The 23,529-nt window shown below is 39.9% G+C and overlaps 2 protein-coding genes across 2 annotated transcripts; both read left to right on the forward strand.

Moving 5' to 3' along the window:
* On the forward strand, positions 1-2,894 carry LOC124285811 (glycine-rich cell wall structural protein 2-like). The gene is made up of 4 exons (XM_046722078.1): positions 1-219; positions 1,421-1,563; positions 2,059-2,344; positions 2,778-2,894. Exons 1-4 carry the CDS (start codon positions 1-3, stop codon positions 2,892-2,894), a joined length of 765 nt encoding a protein of 254 aa, XP_046578034.1.
* A 15,191-nt stretch (positions 2,895-18,085) lies between these two features.
* LOC124285812 (glycine-rich cell wall structural protein-like) lies at positions 18,086-20,393 on the forward strand. The gene is made up of 5 exons (XM_046722079.1): positions 18,086-18,347; positions 18,659-18,747; positions 19,302-19,444; positions 19,661-19,970; positions 20,277-20,393. Exons 1-5 carry the CDS (start codon positions 18,086-18,088, stop codon positions 20,391-20,393), a joined length of 921 nt encoding a protein of 306 aa, XP_046578035.1.
* The last annotated feature ends 3,136 nt before the right edge of the window (positions 20,394-23,529 follow it).

A 23,529-nucleotide genomic window follows, 5' to 3' on the forward strand; every position in this document is an offset into this window, starting at 1 on the left:
ATGGCTTTCCTCGCAGTAGCTCTTCTATCTGTCATTGCTCACCTGGCTTTGGGTCAAGGTTTTGGACAGAGCAATACAGGTGTTGGTCAAGCTAATGCAGGATTTGGTTTGGGTCAGGCAGGAGGGTCTTGGGGTCAAGCTGGATTTGGAGTTGGTGGAATTGGCGTTGGTGGATTTGGTACCCATGGACGCGGGATTGGTGGAGCAGGTTGGGGTCAAGTAGGAGCAGGATTTGGCCAGAACATTGTCAACCCTTTTCTGAGTGAGTATTGTTTAATTATAATATCCGTTACAGTCACTACACAACTAGATAGGGTAAACTTCGTTCTGTGTTTCATAGGATGTTTAACTTCTTGAATGATATGATACAGACAATGTCTGGAGTGAGTGAGTATGGTTTTTACGCCGTTTTTAGCAATATTCCAGCAATATCACGGCGGGGGACACCACAAATGGGCTTCACACATTGTGCCCATGTGGGGAATCGAACCCGGGTCTACGGCATGACGAGCGAACGCTATAACCACTGGGCTACCCCACCGCCCCAGACAATGTCTGGATGTCTGTACAATATGTGAGTCTTTTGTAAACATGAGATTGGTTGTCCTCATTTAGAGAATAAAATTAGTTTTCTGTGTTGAGTATGTGACCAAACCTAATAATCCCTGGCGTCGCTTCAGAAAGAAAGCTTGCACATTTACTTTGTGTTAAAGCCACCACTTGCATGTGAACATTGCATGATACGAAGTGTCCAACCTTATTTACTTCCTCCCCAGATACGACCATCACATGCACTGGAACAGGAACTGGTTTTGCCTTCTCTGCGACCCTAAGGAGGATGCAGCCATCTTGGGGAGGATGGGGTGTAAGTAGTCTTTACTTTTGTTCATCGACTTCCAGTGAAACCAGGTTGAGATTGACATGGCATAGCAGGAACATGTTTAGTTGGGATGGAGGTTCCGTCAGGGGGTAAATGTTCGGGTTAAGGGTATACCTAAAATAGTAAACACTAAACTAATACAGCTGTTGCTCCATCTAAATGGTTTTGGTCAATCCAATTGTATGCCTTTGAGAAACCTGTTTGAAGGAAAGAAACAGACACATAAGTTTGATTGGGGCTTATACGCCCACTTTGGGCCGTTCCCAGGTTAATTAAGATTCGACCTGATTGACAGTAAGCGGAATTGTGGCGATACAATACTCTATGATATAGTTCCCATTATTTACGGGATTAAATTCCTTCGTGATATTTGAGATTATTTGTTTGCAAATGGAATGACTTCAACGTGACGAGCGAACGCTTTAACCACTGGGCTACCCCACCGCCTCTTTGGTCACTACAGCTCAGCAATCGACACTTAACGTAGTAGGGTGTTCACATAGCACAGTGAATATAATTCATATATTCTTTGGATTTCAGCTTGGTCGATCTCGCAGTGGTTTGTCTGGATCTGCCGTTCTGAGGACTACAACCGCATCAGGAACCTACAACCTCGTAATCACTGAAAGGTCACGTGTGGAGGCTGGGTGTACTTCTGATGGACTCGGACCTGTTATTGGAAGGTAAGGATCTTTCTGTTTCCAAACCAGGAGTGGGTTACTCCATTTATACAGTCATGTGTGTACCATTTCTAGTTTGCCATTATTCGTAAAGGTTTTCTTCACAATGACGTTTAAGGGTCAACGATTACTCAAATGAATATGTTAAAAGAAACAGACAGAATGTAAATGTATACACCATTCATGGCCTTTCCTACAGCAACGTTTGGGGCCAACGGTGGGGTCAAGGTCTAGGTCAAGGATGGGGTCATGGTCTTGGTCAACAGTGGGGTCAAGGTCTTGGTCAACAGTGGGGTCAGCCATATGGGTCGTTTGGATGGGGTTGGATTAGTTAAAACAATATTAGGAAAGTATTATGTAGTTTTGGGTTTGAACCACACAAGTTCAACGAGTGTTTAAAGAATTTTCACATTTTTACGCTTGAATAAAACTTTTATCACGACCGGTAAAGAGACGTTGTCTAATGCATCTTGATATCACACAATGTCTCTTCAACAGCAACGTTTGGGGCCAACGTCAAGGTCTTGGTCAAGGATGGGGTCAAGGTCTTGGTCAACAGTGGGGACATGGTCTTGGTCAACAGTGGGGTCAAGGTCTTGGTCAGCAGTGGGGTCAGCCATGGGGACAGCAGTGGGGACAAGGTTCATGGGGCACCGGAACGACCACCACCCCCGGAGTTGTCAGCTCTGTCACCCTCACTACCAACCAGGAGACCATCGTTGACTTGGGTACTGCCAACCTGCCGTTCAGAGAGCTCGAGAGATATGGAGGACGTGGGCTGGCTGTAAGTAAATCCTGTAAAAATATTGCTTTCCAAATAAGGTAAATGATCCAAATAATTATATATGCAATGTGTATATACTGGACAAAAATAGTTAGGGATATATGTAAATTTTGAAATTATGAATAATGATCTATTTATTCATTGACACACTGATAAAATATCAATAATAAAAATACCAATATCCCTAACTTATTTTGTCCAGTATATGTATTGATTTGAGGGCGATACTTGAGTCAAATTTGAATTCAAACAAAAGTTTAACATGTTAAAAGGTTCAGAGACGTAGACGTCCCAGTGTTCTTTTTGATTCAATTGGGTAAACCACTAACTCTTTTGGTACAAATTCATCGTGAGATAAGTTATCCCCTAAACATTCTACTCTGGTGTCATCCGATGGCATACACATTCACCCACACACGTTATCGATTTTCAGGTGTGTTCATCCTTGACCACTGGTACAGATGGACGTCAAGTGTGTATGGAGCCTATCCTGGCCTGCTGCAAGTTGGGTTTCGACAGCATAGACGCTGTTACACCAACACCTCCATAGAATTGAGTTATTTAAAAGTTGAGTTATGAAATGATGAATGCAAACTATGGGAATATTTTTTCTTATTTATGAACACATGTATCAATATAGTCCGATAATAATTGAATTTCTCATATTTTACATCTCATACCATTTCACATCTCATAAGGCCTGTATGATCAGATTCTGAATGTTGCATGATGATTATAACGTATTTAATGTAAATTATTTCAAATTTATTCCTTTGCATCGGAAATTAACATATCTCCCCAATTGGACGTATATCGTAGCTGAATGTCTCATTTTCATATAACATATGACAAGGTCCCATTATTCATGCATAATCATTATTTATTCCTGTACAAGAAGGCAGATGTTTGATATTACGACTAGAGATACGAACCAATCTTTGAAGTCTCTCATATTAGAACTTATAGTGTAGCGTGTACGAACTAATACATTGACAAAACAGATTATGTGCATACCCATAGCTTTGATAGGGCCAGAGGTATTGGATATCACATACATGCATACTGGCTCATAGCTTTGATAGGACCAGAGGCATTGGATATCACATACATGCATACTGGCTCATAGCTTTGATAGGACCAGAGGCATTGGATATCACATACATGCATACTGGCTCATAGCTTTGATAGGAACAGAGGCATTGGATATCACATACATGCATGTTTGTCCATAGCTTTGAGAGAGAAAGGAATGGCTCATATCAAATGCTTTTATGCGAGCTCATGGGTTTGATATGAGAGTTCCTGTTGACTACAATCTTGGATACAAAGACGTTCAATGTACTGTTTCGTTGATGTTTCTAACGCAAAAACGGATGGGTAATTACAGGTTATTACGTGACCCATATTGGGAGCCGATAATTGATATTTATTCTACATTAAGATGTATTTTTAATTTAAAAAAGTGAAATAAATATTAAGGAAATCAACATTTAATTATTTTTATTTCATGTTACATACATACGTACATACATGCATGCATGCATACATACATACATACATACATACATACATACATACATACATACATACATACATACATACATACATACATACATACATACATACATACATACATACATACATACATACATCTTATGTAAGACTCATCTGTACAGATTGAAACAATGAAATGCTTTTAACAACAAAATGAATATACACTTGGTGAATAAAACATTTGAATCCTTATTCAATCTGTTCAGCTGTGTTGACTGAGTTGGTCACTTCCGAGGTCTTCTACAACCAGGGATGCTGGAGGGCATGAATCCCACTGGTGTGGAAATGTCACATCTGATGGTGGAAACAGTTGCCATCATTTAAGGACACAACGCCATTTTGAAAGTGGTCAACATATGTAACATATGTTATGTTTGGAATTACAATTCGAACTTCACTCTCAGTGCCAGGCACCTAATCACCAGCATACAAAGAAAGCCGTCTAACCCACCCAGCCATCACGGCTTCCACAACAATAGAAGTGGGACAACTAGCAGTGTAGATCATGAGTTTGTGTACCCCTCTGACAAGCGTAAATGGACATGGCTCCCAAGGCTGAAAGCTAGGAATACACAATGTCATGATGTGAAAGTTGCAGTGGCTGAGTGGGTTCAATTGGGTGACTTTTGACATTTTGAGATTAGTGCCTGCAGAAATATGCCTTCTTGTGCGTGTGGTTCAAATACAGCATGTAAACATGGGACGTAGTATACCTGGTATAAGCAAATCAGTTAAAGATGTCTAAACATCTTTCGTAGTTCGACACACGTCTTTTTTTGTGTTATGGTTCAGTATAGGTTTGAATGGAACTATTCATATGCAGTGCTTACACTGTAATATAACACTACAATACCTTGTCCATGAATATCTGTGGTGTGGATTACCATTTCCATACAGGCATGTTTGGACAAAGGTATGCGAAATCGTTCTCCCATACTTCTGTGGCAGCAGAAGTTGTGAATTCATTTTTACTTTGACAATCTGTCTGCACTATACATGTTGCAATTGACTGCGTATCACTTTTATTGATGGGGGATACGAGTAAATATGTATGCTTTGAACATACTGTTATAGATGATTTTGAAAGTTAGTCGTTTGTAAGTAGAACTATAAAGGAAGTCGCTGTTAGCAATATTCCAGCGATAGACACCAAAATTGGGCTTCACAAATACGAATAGACTGAAAAGCGAAAATTTCATTCTACCCAAATACGTCACATTGAAGTTCCACTTTCGCACAATGGAAGGGTGTTTTTTACCACCATTTAGGACTATTGGCACTCATAAGAGGGCGATTATATGAGCATTATTTGGGTTTAAACAGTGCTTGAAATAAGACGAGGTGAGGTGAATTTGGGTTTAACGTCGTGCTTGAGAATATTTCGCTCATATGACGACGTGCATGCGGCTGCTTGTAATAGCCCAGACTTAAGCTGGTTGTATAGTGCTAGCCCACTGAGATACCATGCCGCAGTGAAGCGTGAATACCCCACTCAGACACATTATACTGACTCCGAGTTTGATGGCTTGAAGGAAGAAATTAAGTAACAACACAAACTGCAGATGTAGGCAAATAGCACATATATACATATCAGGATAATGAAATGAGTAAATATGAATATGATAATTGCACCTGTAGGTTCCAACTGTAGTTAGTCGATTTTATTCAATACGACAGAAACTAGCCATATATGACACATTTGATGATCTCGACAAAGGCTGAAGAGTGAATGAGTGGGTTTAGTTTTACTCAGCTTTTAGCAATGTTCCAGCAATATCACGGCGGAGGACATCAGAAATGGGATTCACACATTGTATCTGCAAAATCAGCAAATTCTCAAAGACTGATGTCATGTTAACAATTTATTTATTTATGGAATAAATCATATGATTTGTATGCAAACTCCTTTATTCACCTCCTTCCAAATATACTGTATATATGAGTTTATTTTCTATTTCTAGCCACGTCGGGAATCGAACCCCGGGTCGTCAGCGTGACTTGGGGACGCATTAAACGCTAGGCTACCCCACCGCCCCCTTAGTGAAGAGGAGACACGGGGCATCACAGTTCTATGTGAATAAGTTGTGTTCCTTTGATCTAATCTATGGTCGAGGGTTTCATTACAGGATTCAGCATGAGTAAGTTGGAAGGTTTTTCAGCACAAACGTTTGAGAACTACATCAGTGTGACTTTCTCCAAACATCCTTACATAACTTGATATGAAGTTGTTTAAAACATAAAAGGTCAGTCCAAAACACTGGAGTCATCACCGATCTTCACTGATCCATTCATATAATCTTTACAGCTATTCATCTCTTTACAAGAAAAAAGAATTTGTTTCTGACGATAATTAAGACTTAGTATTTCCAACCTCATTCACTGTGATTGTACTTTTTAGCTTGCTGTTCATGGCTCATTCAGCATTTATCTAACTATATTACATTTCTTCATTATATTGCTTTGAGTGGCGTTAAACATACAACACCAAAACAATCACTCCCATCCCATACTATCTTTGTGTATTCATCCTTTGCAAATATAATCGGATTCGATAGCTTGGTTGAATTAGCCAAATATTAGGTCTATCATAGAGTCTATGTATACGTTTATTGTCAACTTTCTTTGTTCTGTGTTCGTGTTCGTTATGAGGTGAGGTGAAACTGGGTTTAACGTCGTGCTTGAGAATATTTCGCTCATATGACGACGTGCGTGCGTGTGTATGTGTATGTGCGGCTGCTTGTGCTAGCCCAGACTGAAGCTGTTTGTAGTGCTAGCCCACTGAGATACCATGCCGCAGTGAAGCATGAATACCCCACTCAGACACATTATACTGACCCCGAGCCGGCCAGTCCTTGTTGTACCCGTTAATGCCGAGCGCCAGGCAGGAACCAACAACGTCTTTTGGTATGAATTCATATAATCTTTACAGCTATTCATCTCTTTACAAGAAAAAGAATTTGTTTTCTGACGATAATTAAGACTTAGTATTTCCAACCTCATTCCTGTGATTGTATGCTTTTTAGCTTGCTGTTCATGGCTCATTCAGCATTTATCTAACTATATTACATTTCTTCATTATATTGCTTTGAGTGGCGTTAAACATACAACACCAAAACAATCACTCCCATCCCATACTATCTTTGTGTATTCATCCTTTGCAAATATAATCGGATTCGATAGCTTGGATTTGAATTAGCCAAATATTAGGTCTATCATAGAGTCTATGTATACGTTTATTGTCAACTTTCTTTGTTCTGTGTTCGTGTTCGTTATGAGGTGAGGTGAAACTGGGTTTAACGTCGTGCTTGAGAATATTTCGCTCATATGACGACGTGCGTGCGTGTGTATGTGTATGTGCGGCTGCTTGTGCTAGCCCAGACTGAAGCTGTTTGTAGTGCTAGCCCACTGAGATACCATGCCGCAGTGAAGCATGAATAGCCCACTCAGACACATTATACTGACTCCGAGCCGGCCAGTCCTTGTTGTACCCGTTAATGCCGAGCGCCAGGCAGGAACCAACAACGTCTTTTGGTATGACGCGGTCGGGGATCGAACCCGCGACCTTCCGCTCTCCGGGCGGAAGCTCTAACCACTACACCACAGAGGCGGTCTGTTCGTTATGAACATAGTTCACTGCAATATTTGCCAAGCAGCAACACTTACATGATAACAACACTTATATAATCTCGGCGCGATATGAACCTGTAACCTTTTCACAGTCCTTCACAGGGGCGGTGGGGTAGCCTAGTGGTTAAAGCGTCCGCTCGTCACACCGAAGCCGGGTACGATTCCCCACATGGGTACAATGTGTGACGCCAATTTCTAGTGTCCGTAGCTCACTCAATCACCCACTACTTTATCGCTTTATCGCTATTTTCATTTGCTGAAGACCAATTTTATCCAGGATCAGCACGGATCGAGACAATATTGCATTTCCTCATGTGAAAAACTAAAAATGATATCTTGATGTTGAATTCCGCTGCAAGAATTACGAGCACAAGTGAAGAGATTCAACAAATTTAGAAGCAAAGAAGACGTTTATGATTTATTATATATTTTAACATCACGGGACAGTGTTAACCTGTCGGGTCCGTCACGCCTTGTTTAATAGTTATTGTTAAACGGTAAATATGTTGTGAAATAATTTATATGCTGAACCATTTGCTGTGAAATATTTTTACATTTACAATAAGACCTGGGGCGGTGGGGTAAAAGTGGGTTAAAGCGTTGGCTCGTCACGCTGAAGACCCGGCTTCGATTCCCCACATGGGCATAATGTTTGAAGCCCATTTCTTGTGTCCCCGTCGTGATATTGCTGGAATATGCGTTAAACAATACTCACTCACTCTCTACAATAAGGTTGTATTGCCTCTTCACATGCAACACCTGCAATATCCGACACCAGGTGTTCGAAATACGTTTGATTGAAACATGCCCTATGGAAGAAGGAGCCGCATTTTGCGTCTTACCATAAGTAATTCAAACTTACACGAAGAAAGAGCTCAGTTGTTTGCATGCTAAATTCTGGGATAACCATTCTCAGCTACCCAAGCTCTGTTTAGGGTTGAACCCGCGAACCCGGGTTAAAATTGGTCTTCAGCAACCCATGCTTGTTGTAAGAGGCGGCTGTCGGGATCGGATGGTCAGGCTCGGTGACTTGGTTGACACATGTCATCGCATGAGCGATACTGATGCGGTTGATCACTGGGTTGTCTGGTCCAGGCTCGATTATTTACAGGGTCACTTTTAAGTGACACTAGTGATATTAATTAAAACCCATTTGACTGGAACAGACTGTGTATTGTATGGGTAGTCAAATTAGGAGTAGTCATAATGGGAATGAACCATACAGGACTAACCCTACCTTGATTATGTAATACGAACATGTTCCCTAAGGGTATTACTTCCCACCCATTCGTGTTGGAATTAGGGTTTATTCAGCGTGGCATGTTTATGAACGTATTGTAAATCCAAAACAAATCTTGTTTGGATGTTTCAAAAATAATTGATTGATAATGATTCGAAGTAGGTTGTTCTGCCTGAGCTTCGCTGGACATATTTTGAAGAACACAACTTTGTCAAGCTCTTCCGTTCACAGAAAAATATTGAGTCTTGAATATGTAATAGAGCTGGTATTGTTCACTGAAGCTGCGATACGATACGAATCCCGATATAAGGGTGGCTATACGATACGTATCACGATACTAAAATCCTTAATTCTAACACCCAAACACCTTAAGATCAAAAGCAAAACCATTTAAGTATTTCGTCAAATTCCGCCAGCTGTTTTTCAATATTCATTCAGAGCAAGAGATAATCAGAAGTTTATACACGGCCTATGTGAATGTTAATAACATGCGAGCGAGCCACAGTTCTTGACGCAAGAATTTCCAGAAAAAACGTTTACTTAAGAAGGAAAATAAGTAAGCATATATTTTTAATCATCAAACAAAAGTAAGTTGTTTTTTCTTGACAGATATCCCGATTCGGCAATATTCAAAGTTAAAAATCGATGTATCGTGGCCCTTGTGAAGTATCGTATCGGGATATACGACAATGTAAAACTTTGTATCGATTCACTGTATCGGCGGCCCATTGATCGATGCATCGATGCGTATCGATGAATCGTCACACCACTAATTGTGACCAAAGAAACATTTTTCTGCCTTTGACAAAAATAATAGGAATTTAATCCTGGTAATAATGATTTGATCATAAAAGAAACATAGTTTTAACATTATGGTTAGAAATTAAAAGCTTAGAAATTGTAAACTAGTCAGAAACACGACGTTTCAGGACCATTCAGGCCTTCATCAGGTGGAATGATGTTCACTACTGAGTACACCTGATGAAGGTGGATATATAAAGAAATAAAAAAACTCAAGATTGTGTGAAATTGTTTATGAACGTATTGTAAATCCAAAACAAGTCTTGTTTGGATGTTTCAAAAATAATTGATTGATAATGATTCCGAAGTAGGTTGTTCTGCCTGAGCTTCGCTGGACATATTTTGAAGAACACAACTTTGTCAAGCTCTTCCGTTCACAGAAAAATATTGAGTCTTGAATATGTAATAGAGCTGGTATTGTTCACTGAAGCTGCGATACGATACGAATCCCGATATAAGGGTGGCTATACGATACGTATCACGATACTAAAATCCTTAATTCTAACACCCAAACACCTTAAGATCAAAGCAAAACCATTTAAGTATTTCGTCAAATTCCGCCAGCGTTTTTCAATATTCATTCGGAAACGAGATAATCAAGTTTATACACGGCCTATGTGAATGTTAATAACATGCGAGCGCTGACACAGTTCTTGACGCAAGAATTTCCGAAAAAAACGTTTACTTAAGAAGGGAAAATAAGTAAGCATATATTTTAATCATCAAACAAAAGTAAGTTGTTTTTTCTTGACAGATATCGCGATTCGGCAATATTCAAAGTTAAAAATCGATGTATCGTGGCCCTTGTGAAGTATCGTATCGGGATATACGACAATGTAAAACTTTGTATCGATTCACTGTATCGGCGGCCCATTGATCGATGCATCGATGCGTATCGATGAATCGTCACACCACTAATTTGTGACCAAGAAACATTTTCTGCCTTTGACAAAAATAATAGGAATTTAATCCTGGTAATAATAATTTGATCATAAAGAAACATAGTTTTAACATTATGGTTAGAAATTAAAAGCTTAGAAATTGTAAACTAGTCAGAAACACGACGTTTCGGGACCATTCCAGGCCCCTTCATCAGGTGGAATGATGTTCACTACTGAGTACACCTGATGAAGGTGGATATATAAAGAAATAAAAAAACTCAAGATTGTGTGAAATGTGTTCCTGTAATTATGTAAAAAATGAGTACCACTTTTACTGATTTGTACTGTCTATGATGATCTACGTAAACGTTTTATCCCTGTCGATGTTTTCACCCATCCAACCTTGTGTAAATTTAATCGACTGATGAGTAATGCTACTCCTCTTGTTTTAAGAAATCTTGCCATGTTTATCTTCTATGCTAACAATCGTTGTCGCTACAGCTTGAAGGCTGCCAATGTATAACGTTGTACCATTGGCCGATGGCCTACATTTACACGAATAAAGACTATACTATACCTGATGAAGGGATCTGGAATGGTCCCGAACCGTTGTGAGGGAAATAAAAAAGTTTAATCCATAAAAATATCTTGGACATCTATGTACAAATTCTAAATGCGACTGAAAGACATCATAGTTACAAACATGCATATATTGTTCATACTTCATCAAATATTATCAATGCAAATTATCACCCTATAGTGACGAATGAATACAGACATATTTTATAGCATTTTCTAGATAAGGAAGCAATGCACGATCGTTAAAGTAATTATAGTGATTAAACCGTGTAGGACAATAAAACGATTAAAGAATCATTATACATAACTGAATATGTGAATCACAGCATTGCGTAATCTGAGTGAACGCGGGCAGTGAAATGTCTTGGGTGAAGGAGTTGCATATTGATGAATGTATGGTATATAATTCATCTGGGAAAGCCAGTCCTTAATTACATAGGTGCACGGGATAGGACTTCCGAAAGGGTGTTCTTTAATTTCTCTGACGTAATTAATTACCATCTTATTATACCTGTAGTGGTATATAAACCCAGTCAGATAGATAACCAAACATTAACTCAGGTTCTTCTCGAGTACAGTTCTACCATGGCTTTCTTCGCAGTAGCTCTTCTATCTGTCATAGCTCACCTGGTTTTGGGTCAAGGTTTTGGACAGAGCAATACAGGTGTTGGTCAAGCTAATGCAGGATTTGGTTTGGGTCAGGCAGGAGGGTCTTGGGGTCAAGCTGGATTTGGAGTTGGTGGAATTGGACTTGGAGGACGTGGACTTGGTACCCATGGACTGGGAATTGGTGGAGCAGGTTGGGGTCAAGTAGGAGCAGGATGGGGCCAGAACATTGTCAACCCTCTCCTGAGTGAGTAATATTTGCTAATATAATTTCCAATACAAACACTATTTAACTAGAGTAAAATGAACCCGTTTTGTGTTTCATAGGACGTTTAACTTCTTGAATTATATGATGTAGAAAATATTGTTAATGTAATCTTTGATGTTCATGCCAAAATACACATTGTACATTGACATGTTGGATGTCTTTACAATACGTGTGTCTTTTGTAAACATAAGACTGTTTGTCCCCTTTCAGAGAATAGAATTAATTATCTGGGACTATCAATCTGGGACAAATAATCCCTTGCATCCTTTCTGAAACATCTTGCACATTAACTTTCTGGTAAAGCTACAAACTTTATTTACTTCCTCTCCAGATACGACCATCACATGCACTGGAACAGCAACAGGTTTTGCCTTCTCTGCGACCCTAAGGAGGATGCAGCCGTCTTGGGGAGGATGGGGTGTAAGTAGTCTCATTTATTGACTGAAATGGTCTTGGGTTTCGGGTGTCAGATACTTCTTTAAAGTTAAACACTACATTTAATAGTACCTTCGTCAAACAGATTTGTTTATTTGTCAATACAGCTTGGTCGATCACGAAGTGGACTGACTGGATCTGCCGTTCTAAGGACTACAACCGCATCAGGAACCTACAACCTCGTCATCACTGAGAGGTCTCGTGTTGAGGCTGGATGTACCGCTGATGGACTTGGACCTGTCATTGGAAGGTAGGGACGGGGTGTTCTTGATATGGGTCGTTTGGATTGGGTGGGATTAGTTAAAACAATATTGGGAAAGTATTATGTATTTTGGGGTTTGAACCACACACGTTTAACGAGTGTTTAAAGAATTTTCACATGTTTACGCTTGAATAAAACTTTTATCCCGACCGGTAAAAAGAAGTTGTCTTATGCATCTTGATATCACACAATGTCTCTTCAACAGCAACGTTTGGGGCCAACGTCAAGGTCTTGGTCAAGGCTGGGGTCATGGTCTTGGTCAAAAGTGGGGTCAAGGTCTTGGTCAACAGTGGGGTCAAGGTCTTGGTCAACAGTGGGGTCAGCCATGGGGACAGCAATGGGGACAAGGTTCATGGGGCACTGGAACGACCACCACCCCCGGAGTTGTCAGCTCTGTCACCCTCACTACCAACCAGGAGACCATCCTTGACTTGGGTACTGCCAATTTACCATTCAGAGAGCTCGAGAGATACGGTGGACGTGGGCTGGCTGTAAGTATTTTGTTTAAATCATATGTAAAGTTATTTCATATACCCCAGAGACTTACTTAACGTGTCTGTTATGTACATTTTCAACCAAGCATACCTACGGGGTGTCCGGGAAATTGACATAAAGCTAAAATTGAGTTTGTCAGGTAATTTGTGAGACAGAATAAACAGAAGACAAAAACCTGAAGCAAAACAAAAATCATTAAAAGTTAAACTGGTGTCCTGATAATAATTTCTGTTTGTCAAACTTATGTCATTTTCTAACTTTTGTTTTCAGTTGTGCACATCCTTGACCACTGGTACAGATGGACGTCAAGTGTGTATGGAGCCTATCCTGGCCTGCTGCAAGTTGGGATTTGACAACATGGACGCTGTCACACCAACACCTCCATAAATGAGTGACGTGGAAGCTGAAAGAAGTGTGTGAATGTTGAGTGCAAACTATGTGAAAACGTTTGTTGTGAATGCAAACAATAATCAGATAATTATAAAATTACTCATATTTTTCATCTCACATGACTTAACTACATTGCATGTTCTGTTCATCATCAATCATTATTGAAAACACATTGGTTATTTATTTTATAAATAAAAATACGAAAACTCTATTTGTTACACACTTCCTTTGTCATACAAAATTGGTAATAAAGTTGAAATACGTGTCAGCATACACATGCAACACTGTTCTGAGAGGTAAAGGATGACTCAAGGGAAAAGGATTTCTGTTGGATCATAGCTTTGATAAAACACATGGTAACCCAAGAGAAAAGGATTTCTGCGATTTGGGGCACCCTGACTCTGAGGTCTCCCTATAGGCTTCCGTGTTCATTGATATGATAGCCCTGGTGTAACTGAAATATATTTAATTTCTAAATCTGAATGTCAGTGGAAATTATAATGGGAAATGGGTTAAAAGAACAAGAAGTCCAGTGATAATTGCATGTTATTGCCCCCGGCGTGTTGTTTCACTAGCATTTGCACTTAGACGGCAACACTTCAAGAAGAACACTATAAGAATGTTTGGGGAGTTTGCTATACAATACGTCCGTAACAGAATCATGAGAAATATACACATGGAAACAAGTATTGCAACACCGCATATTGTTCATTGTATTGATATATTACCTTTATCCATAGTAAAGGAACCTCACTATTAATTATTATCAAGATCAATCGACCCTCATGGAATAATTAATTGACAAATATATACGCCAAAAAAGAAAGAAAACTGTTGTGTATTCACAGAAGCGAACATGGCCAAAAATAACTCGACTGATAGTGCTGATAACAATGGTCGTATGATGTGGCGTCATTTTCAAATTCTGACATACGATCCACAAGAAATCACATCAATATCAATAACAGAGCACAATATCAATATCTGGTGTAACTTCTGTCACCTGCAATAACATCCCTGATCGTCTTCGTCATGACTGGCGTTCTGTTCCTTATGGAGGGCTTGTTCCAATACATCAAGACGTTGTACCGGAGGATCTACTTGGCGTATTCTGCGACCCATAATACCCACAACATGATCTATGGTATTGGGATCTGGGCTCCTTGCGGTCCAAGTTAGAGTTGGTTCCGCCTCTTGGCGTAGGGAATATTAAGTCTGTGAAACAATAAACACGACTGTGGCTTCCGGTCGTTTTGCAGCAGCAAAGGCATTTCGAGGGCTACTACTGGACCACAATGTCCCCCCAGTTCACAACCTCATATAAAGGTGTCCTTTTCAGGGACTTTGCAGGATGTAGCCAATGCCTAAATGGGTCTATATAAACAAATAAGCCGTAATGTTGAATAATTGTCTGCTTTCCACTTCTCATCTTAACGCCTTCATCTACATATTCATTTTTTCAAAGTAACTCCTGTATGTCAGATGAAATATTTTTGAGGCGACGTAAAGTTAAAATAACTTACTCAATCAGTCTATCGTCACCCAAGTTTGTTTGCTTAACGCCATTGTTAGCAATAGTCCAGCAATATCGCGGAGGGGGACACCAGACATGGGCTTCACACATTGTACCTATGTGGGGAGTCGAACCAGGATCTTCAGCATGACGAGCGAACGTTTTAACCACTATCCCACCTCTCGCCAGACAAGACATTCCAGTGATCAACAGCATGAGCATCGATTTACGCAATGTGTCAACCAAGTGCGAGTCTGACCACCCGATCCCGTTAGTCGTCTGTTACGAGAAGCTTGGGTTGCCGAAGACCAATTCTTGCGGGTCTTGCGGGTCTCTCCAAAGTAAAAACAGCTACATTGTGCTGGCACATATTCATTTTGAAACATACATTTTATGAAGCTAATGCCAATAGTCAACGGAATAATCTTGATCACCCAAAACGATGTCTTTTGTAGTTTGTGTTCAGAATCTAAACACATGCATTTATTATCTAAATCTGTATGTTAACGAAAATAACAATTGGAAAGAGTATACTAGAACAGGGAATCTGGTGTTTATTGCATGCCAAGTGGAAAAAGGTGTTGTCACTTCTATTCACTGACCGTGTTATGTTCTCAACACCTATATGAAACACGTAAAACTGTCTTAATGGTTGCATGCACAATAACAAATGTATAGCTGGAATATTTCTGAGTGCGGAGTAAAACTAAACTCACTCACTCACTCACATTCCACCTCAAGGTGGGAGGATAAGAATCACAATCAAAGGGATACTTGTAATGTACAAGCAATTAACTGTGGAAGAGTATACATACAACGTGTTCTCTCTATTAAGATTAAACCGTGGAAAACGCTTTCGGAGGACCATATTAACTCTTGCTCATTAATAGAATTGAAAGCTTTAATCAATGGCCCTGATGCTACAATAAATATGCAGTGACATAAACTTCAGCTCACGATTCTGTCATGGAATGCGTTATCGCCTTAGGCTCGGTGAAATATGGCTCACAAATTTAATCAACATTCGTCTGACAGGTCAAGCTGATAAATGGTCATTTTGAAGATGCTTCACATTTTTATTGTAAAAAGAAATATGATGCAAATATTGGATATAACATGCAATGTTACATCAGTGGTGATAACCTGAAAACGCCTTCAACAGGAGCTCTGTCTTTAGTGACTCAATTAACAAGGAAATTATTAAATCATTCAAAGGTTTTATTGTCCAAAGATTAATCTAAAAGTAATTTATATTTATTTTGGATAAAAATGTTAATTGTGATACTGTATTCCTTTATTTCGAACACTACTGGTTCCAATTTATTGTTACCCGTGAAGGTCCAGGTTAGAATTGATCTTCAGTAACCCATGCTTGTCGTAAGAGGCGACTAATGGGATCGGGTGGTCAGGCTCGCTGACTTGGTTGACACATGTCATCGGTTCCCAATTGCGCAGTTCGATACTCATATCGTTGATCACTGGATTGTCTGGTACCGACTCGGATTATTAATAGACTGCCGCCATATAACTGGAATATTGCTGAGTGCGGCGTAAAACTAAACTCACTCACTCCAATTTATTGTTGCAGACTAAATATTATGGTTCACTTATATGTAACAATATTGTGATATCTATTCATCTATTGACGTCTGTTTTGTGGTATTATAAACAATGTTTTGACTGTTTACCATTCGCATTCCCATGATGACTTTAAACCATAACGATACATGGATGTATGAGGTCACGATATACTGACACATCAGTACACATACCTCACCTTGATTGCATAATAATGAACTTGCATGCTTGAGGGTATAACCTTGAAATTAACTAATTGTACCTCTAATTCCAACGTATAAATTATGAAAAAGCCCTGGGATCCTGTAAATATCAATTTGTTAAAGAATACAAATAAATCGCCGTCAAATACAATATGTATTTGTTCTGAGTTTTCAATCTTAAACTATGTCAGCGAAAATGTATGGGGATGGGAAAGAGACATGTTTGCTCAACATTTCTTGATTCATCAAAACATATGCTGATACATTATACATAATTGTACATATTATTTTTCTCAAACCAGCTGGTCGCAATGCCAATTGATTATCATCTTCAATTCGTTTGAAATCTAAATATGTTGGTGCATTAGTTTGTATTTGTGTTCAGTCGATCGATACTTCCCAGTTTCATAAGCTTAAAAGTGAGTGAGTGAGGCCGCTTGTAGCAATATTCCCGCAATATCACGGTAGGGGAACACACGAAATGGGCTTCATACAATGCACCTGTGTGGGGAATTGAACCCGGGACTTCGGCGTGATGAGTCAACGCTTTAACCACTAGGCTGTTCCTATGTCCCAGGTGCTAAATACGTAAAACGTCCATTCCATTATGGTTGAAATAGAACTAAATTTTCTATGGTACGGTATGTATCATCAGAATATCCATCTTGTGTGAAGAACTATCCACTGAAATGGTTTATCTTTGTACTAAAATATTGTTAGAAATGTTTTTAAAAATAGTCTTGTATGACTTAAATGAAGTTCTGGGTGTCACTTTATGTAGAAACTGAAGCTAAAATGTTTACATTTTCATGGGCTATGAGACATTTCATTTTATGTGATCGGCCACTAAACCATTTACTCTGAGGTGTTAGAACCTTTACAATAAGGCTGTGTTCCCTTTTCACCGCAATGCTTGCAACATCTGACACCAGGTGTGACATTATATACTTCAATATATTCTTCATATTCCCATTCTGCAGTTTCCCTTCTGGTATAGGGGTTCAGGTCAAACGGTTCGGATGTTAAAGTCAAATAATCAAACAATAAGTTAAATCGGCTAGTGAAAGCAACATACAATCCATGTAGTTGAAGCAAAAGTCACCTGAAACAGCTTGTGAGTAAATAGAAGTGTATAAAGAAGGATTGCCCATGAATGAACGTGGGAACCACAACATTGCATAACCAAATACACGTCGTGGAAATTTCTCTGACGTAATTAATTACCGGCTTGTTACACCTGTAGTGGTATATAAATCTAGTCAGATAGATACCGGCATTAACTCAGGTTCTTCTCGAGTACAGTTCTACCATGGCTTTCCTCGCAGTAGCTCTTCTATCTGTCATAGCTCACCTGGCTTTGGGTCAAGGTTTTGGACAGAGCAATACAGGTGTTGGTCAAGCTAATGCAGGATTTGGTTTGGGTCAGGCAGGAGGGTCTTGGGGTCAAGCTGGATTTGGAGTTGGTGGAATTGGCGCTGGTGGATTTGGTAACCATGGACGCGGGATTGGTGGAGCAGGATGGGGTCAAGTAGGAGCAGGATTTGGCCAGAACATTGTCAACCCTTTCCTGAGTGAGTATTAATGCACAATATAATTTACAACCAGGTTAACTTTCATTCGCTTTATGATCATCGAACACCCGACAGTATTGTATATTGATACGGGAATACTTCAGGTGTCTTCCCGATACCCAAGTTCACTTGACATGCGGGATGTGTTGACAATATGTTATGTGTTACAAAACGATGTTTGTATTTGAGGGTCCAGAATAGTAAACGGTTAGATCCTAAAACATAATTGCACATTTACTTACCATTAAACGCCTATTTGTATTATATATGGGGTAACGTAAGGGTTTAATCTTATTTTCTTTTTGCCCCAGATACAACCATCACATGCACTGGAACAGCAACAGGGTTTGCCTTCTCTGCGACCCTAAGGAGGATGCAGCCATCTTGGGGAGGATGGGGTGTAAGTAGTGTTTACTTTGTTCATCGACTTCCAGTGAAACTAGGTTGAGATTGACATGGCATAGCAGGAACATGTTTAGTTGGGATGGAGGTTCCGTCAGGGGGTAAATGTTCGGGTTAAGGGTATACCTAAAATAGTAAACACTAAACTAATACAGCTGTTGCTCCATCTAAATGGTTTTGGTCAATCCAATTGTATGCCTTTGAGAAACCTTTTTGAAGGAAAGAAACAGACACATAAGTTTGATTGGGGCTTATACGCCCACTTTGGGCCGTTCCCAGGTTAATTAAGATTCGACCTGATTGACAGTAAGCGGAATTGTGGCGATACAATACTCTATGATATAGTTCCCATTATTTACGGGATTAAATTCCTTCGTGATATTTGAGATTATTTGTTTGCAAATGGAATGACTTCAGCGTGACGAGCGAACGCTTTAACCACTGGGCTACCCCACCGCCTCTTTGGTCACTACAGCTCAGCAATCGACACTTAACATAGTAGGGTGTTCACACAGCACAGTGAATATAATTCATATATTCTTTGGATTTCAGCTTGGTCGATCTCGCAGTGGTTTGTCTGGATCTGCCGTTCTGAGGACTACAACCGCATCAGGAACCTACAACCTCGTCATCACTGAGAGGTCTCGTGTGGAGGCTGGATGTACCGCTGATGGACTTGGACCTGTCATTGGAAGGTAGGGACGGGGTGTTCTTGATATGGGTCGTTTGGATTGGGTTGGATTAGTTAAAACCATATTGGGAAAGTATTATGTATTTTTGGGTTTGAACCACACACGTTTAACGAGTGTTTAAAGAATTTTCACATGTTTACGCTTGAATATAACTTTTATCACGACCGGTAAGGGGAGTTGTCTAATGCATCTTGATATCACACAATGTCTATTCAACAGCAACGTTTGGGGCCAACGTCAAGGTCTTGGTCAAGGCTGGGGTCATGGTCTTGGTCAACAGTGGGGTCAAGGTCTTGGTCAGCAGTGGGGTCAAGGTCTTGGTCAACAGTGGGGTCAAGGTCTTGGTCAACAGTGGGGTCAGCCATGGGGACAGCAGTGGGGACAAGGTTCATGGGGCACCGGAACGACCACCACCCCCGGAGTTGTCAGCTCTGTCACCCTCACTACCAACCAGGAGACCATCGTTGACTTGGGTACTGCCAACCTACCATTCAGAGAGCTGGAGAGATATGGAGGACGTGGGCTGGCTGTAAGTCATTTCATAGTCCCCAGAGACTTTAATTATGTCTGTTATGTACATTTGTAATCAAACCCACAGACGGCGTGTCAGGGAAAATTAGTGTAAAACTGAAATACGATTTGCCAGGTAATTTGTGAGACAGAATTAACAATGTGTTATTTACTCTACCTTTTTACACTTTAATTCTGTCTCATTAAAGAAAAAAAAAACAAAGCAGGGGCATCAGATTAGGTCCGTAAGAATTAAATTTGTTTCGTTTTCGTCCTGAAAATAAACACTGTGAAACGTATGACATTAACTTACTGCTATTTTCAGCTGTGCACATCCTTGACCACTGGCACTGATGGACGTCAAGTGTGTATGGAGCCTATCCTGGCCTGCTGCAAGTTGGGATTCGACAACATGGACGCTGTCACACCAACACCTCCATAAATGAGTGATTTGAAAGCTGAAGCAAGTGTGTGAATGGTGAAAGCAAAATGTGTGAATAATCGATTTAATATTTATTGTCAAATTGTTAATATTCAATATAAGCATAACATTTCTCATAATTTCATCTCATGTGACTTAACCATATTGGTTGTACTCATATCCCTGTATGTTCTGTTCATCAACAATCATTGTCAATGCCCATTGGTTGTATATTTTCTAAATAAAAAATACGAAAACTCTATATGCTACGTACTTCCTTTGTCATAACAACATTGGTTATAATGTGCAAAAACGTGTCTGCATACCCATGCTTTGAGAGACGAAAGGGTGACTTAACTCAAATGCACAGAATGTATGTTGACTCATAGCTTTGATAACACAAATGGTGACCATAGTGAAAAGGATTCTGCCATTAGGGGTACCTTGGCTCTGAGGTCTAAGAGCGGTCGGAATTAATTGTGTGCACTATAGGCTTCCAAAGCAGGGGTAAAACTGAAATATATTTATTTTCTAAATCTGTATATCAGTGAAAATAATAATGGGTAAAGGGTTAAAAGAGTCCAGTATTTATTGCATGTTATTGCACCTGGCGCCTTGTTTCACTAGCATTTGCAGAAAATAAGAGACAACCACACATCAAGGAGAACACAAGTTCACTATAAGAATGTTTGGGGAATTGGTCTGCTATACAATAAGACGTAATTGAACCAAGAAGTATACTCATGGAAACAAGTATCGCAACACCATCTATTTTTCATAGTATTGATGCTATTAATTATTACCATTATCGATACCAAAGTAACCGAAATGTGACTTACAATATGGATAAATCCATACCCTCATAAAATAATTAAATGCCAAATCTAAATAGATAAAGAAAAGTGTAGTTTATTCATAGAAGCAAACATGGCAAAATAGACTTTATAGGTTTGATAACCTTACACGATTCAAAGTCAATACTGAGTGTAACCTCCATGTGACTGTATGACAGACAGCACTCTCCTCCTCATACCCCCTGTCAGCCTCCTGATCCTCTGCCAACGGCAGTCTACGCCATTCTTCGTGTAAAGCAGCTTCCAATTGGACCAGGTTCTGTACAGGAGAATCCCTTTGTTGCACACGGCGACATGTCCCAGTTCTTTGTATTCTCCTTGTTTCAACTCTTTGTATCACTTGCTTGAGAACGGTGTTAGTACCTACATCGAAACGTCGCACTCATTGCAATAAAGAAGTTGATTATCCGTAGAACTTGGTTTTCCTTCACCTATACAACTCCTAAAATGCCTCTCAAAGAAGGAATCACCGAAACAGTTGGATAAACAGTGGGGCGCGGTGGGCGAGCTGGGCGAGCTGGCTAAAACGCCAGGCTAGTGATCCATCGAGCTTCAGGTGTCGGGATCGAGCCCACCTGTGACCGGGTGTAAAAACCTTGGAGTCAAGTTTGTTTGCAGAGTCTTTCAGTGTTGTCACAGCCCTGTGCACTTAAAAGAACCCACGAATCCGTTGGTATATGACCAGATGGTGGCCACATGAATACGTGCAAACACCTAGTGTCGGGTACAGCAACGTGCAGTGAACTTGGACAAAGTACTGTGACTATGTGTCCCTGTCCACCCAGCTGTGAATGGGTACCTCGTTAGGATGAGAAAGCCACAATACCTCGGTGCGCCTAGTGGCTGCAAGAGTTGTATGATCCCTGGGGAGTTGAGATTGATAATACGATGTGCCGTTGAGATTGACATCCATTGATCGAGGGAAGTACCAGCGCCTTGAGCATGTACTAGTCACGTGAATATGTGCGCTATATAAATATCATGTAATAATAATAAAGGTGTCCGGTGCCTTTTCAGAGACTTCGGATATCGCCAGTCCCTGAATATTCGCCTTTAAACAAATAAGCCGCAATGCGGAATCATGATCTGTTTTTCACTTCTCATCTTATTCTCATCTTCGCCATCGTCAACATATTTATTATTTCGCATGTAACCCCTGTATGTCAGATGAAACATTTTGAGCGCGACGTAAAGTCAAAGTTAGTAACTTCATTTGTCTCTCATCACCCAGGTGTTTTAGTTTGTTTAACGCCGCGCTTAGCTCGACAACCATGGGTTGCTGAAGAAAGATTCTAGCCCGGAGCAAAACAGCTACATTGTGATGGTATTGAGATATACATTCAATAGAGCTGATGTCATTAGTCAACGGAATATTATCTTGATCATCATAAAAATAATCGTAGACCATAATCTGCTATATAATAAAAAGAAAAGCGACCCCCCCCAAAACAACAACAACAACAACAAAACAAACAAAAAACAAAACAAAACAAAAACAAGCACCAAAAAAACAAAAACAAAAAACATCAAAAAACAATACAAAACAAAACTGCCATATTCTAAAAATATTGTCTTCAATATGTTTGAGCTCTTAACATGCAAAGATAATTGGGATTGTCATAGTTCGTGTTCAGGTTCTAAACATCTGCATATCAGTAAAAATAACACTAGGAACGGGTTTACATGAACAAGGAATCTAATGTATATTGTATGCCATTGACCGTGTCTCTGAATTTTGTTCTGAACACCTACATGATTGAGTGAGTGAGATTGTTTTACGCCGCACTCGGCAACATTCAAGCTATATGGCGGCAGTCTGTAAAAGTCTGGACCAGAAAATCGAGTGATCAACATCACGAGCATCGATCTACGCAATTGGGATACGATGACATGTGTCAACCAAGTCAGCGAGCCTGACCACCCGATCCCGTTAGTCACCTCTTACGACACACATGGGTTGCTGAAGATCAATTCTAACCCGGATCGTCACGGGTAACACCTACATGAAATACGAACTATCTTCAACGGTTGCATGCACAAACAAAAATGTAATTAATTCATTACAACTCATGCAGAGTTAGTATATTGTCAGTTTGTCCTTAAAGGTGACTATTATACAAAGCCGGTTCTGGATGCTGTCATAGATTGCATTATCGCCAGAGGCTCGGTTTTGTTATTCAAGTCTCATAAATTGAATCGACGTTTGTCTGACAGGTCAAGCTGCTTATGGTCATGTTAAAGATCCTTCACATTCTTGAAAGATATGTTATGCAAATATTAGAGATCTTACGCAATTTTACACC

This window comes from Haliotis rubra, unplaced genomic scaffold (assembly GCF_003918875.1).
Source record: "Haliotis rubra isolate DU_JTF1 unplaced genomic scaffold, ASM391887v1 Scf37, whole genome shotgun sequence".
In the NCBI taxonomy this organism is placed as follows: domain Eukaryota; kingdom Metazoa; phylum Mollusca; class Gastropoda; order Lepetellida; family Haliotidae; genus Haliotis; species Haliotis rubra.

Excerpts from the sequence above, each read along its gene's own strand:
- LOC124285812 (XM_046722079.1), top strand. The coding sequence starts at position 18,086 with ATGGCTTTCCTCGCAGTAGCTCTTCTATCTGTCATAGCTCACCTGGCT. Across the intron at positions 18,348-18,658 it reads CATTGTCAACCCTTTCCTGA|ATACAACCATCACATGCACT; the intron begins GTGAGTATTAAT and ends TTTTTGCCCCAG. Across the intron at positions 18,748-19,301 it reads CATCTTGGGGAGGATGGGGT|CTTGGTCGATCTCGCAGTGG; the intron begins GTAAGTAGTGTT and ends TTTGGATTTCAG.
- LOC124285811 (XM_046722078.1), top strand. The coding sequence starts at position 1 with ATGGCTTTCCTCGCAGTAGCTCTTCTATCTGTCATTGCTCACCTGGCT. Across the intron at positions 1,564-2,058 it reads CTCGGACCTGTTATTGGAAG|CAACGTTTGGGGCCAACGTC; the intron begins GTAAGGATCTTT and ends TCTCTTCAACAG. Across the intron at positions 2,345-2,777 it reads ATGGAGGACGTGGGCTGGCT|GTGTGTTCATCCTTGACCAC; the intron begins GTAAGTAAATCC and ends ATCGATTTTCAG.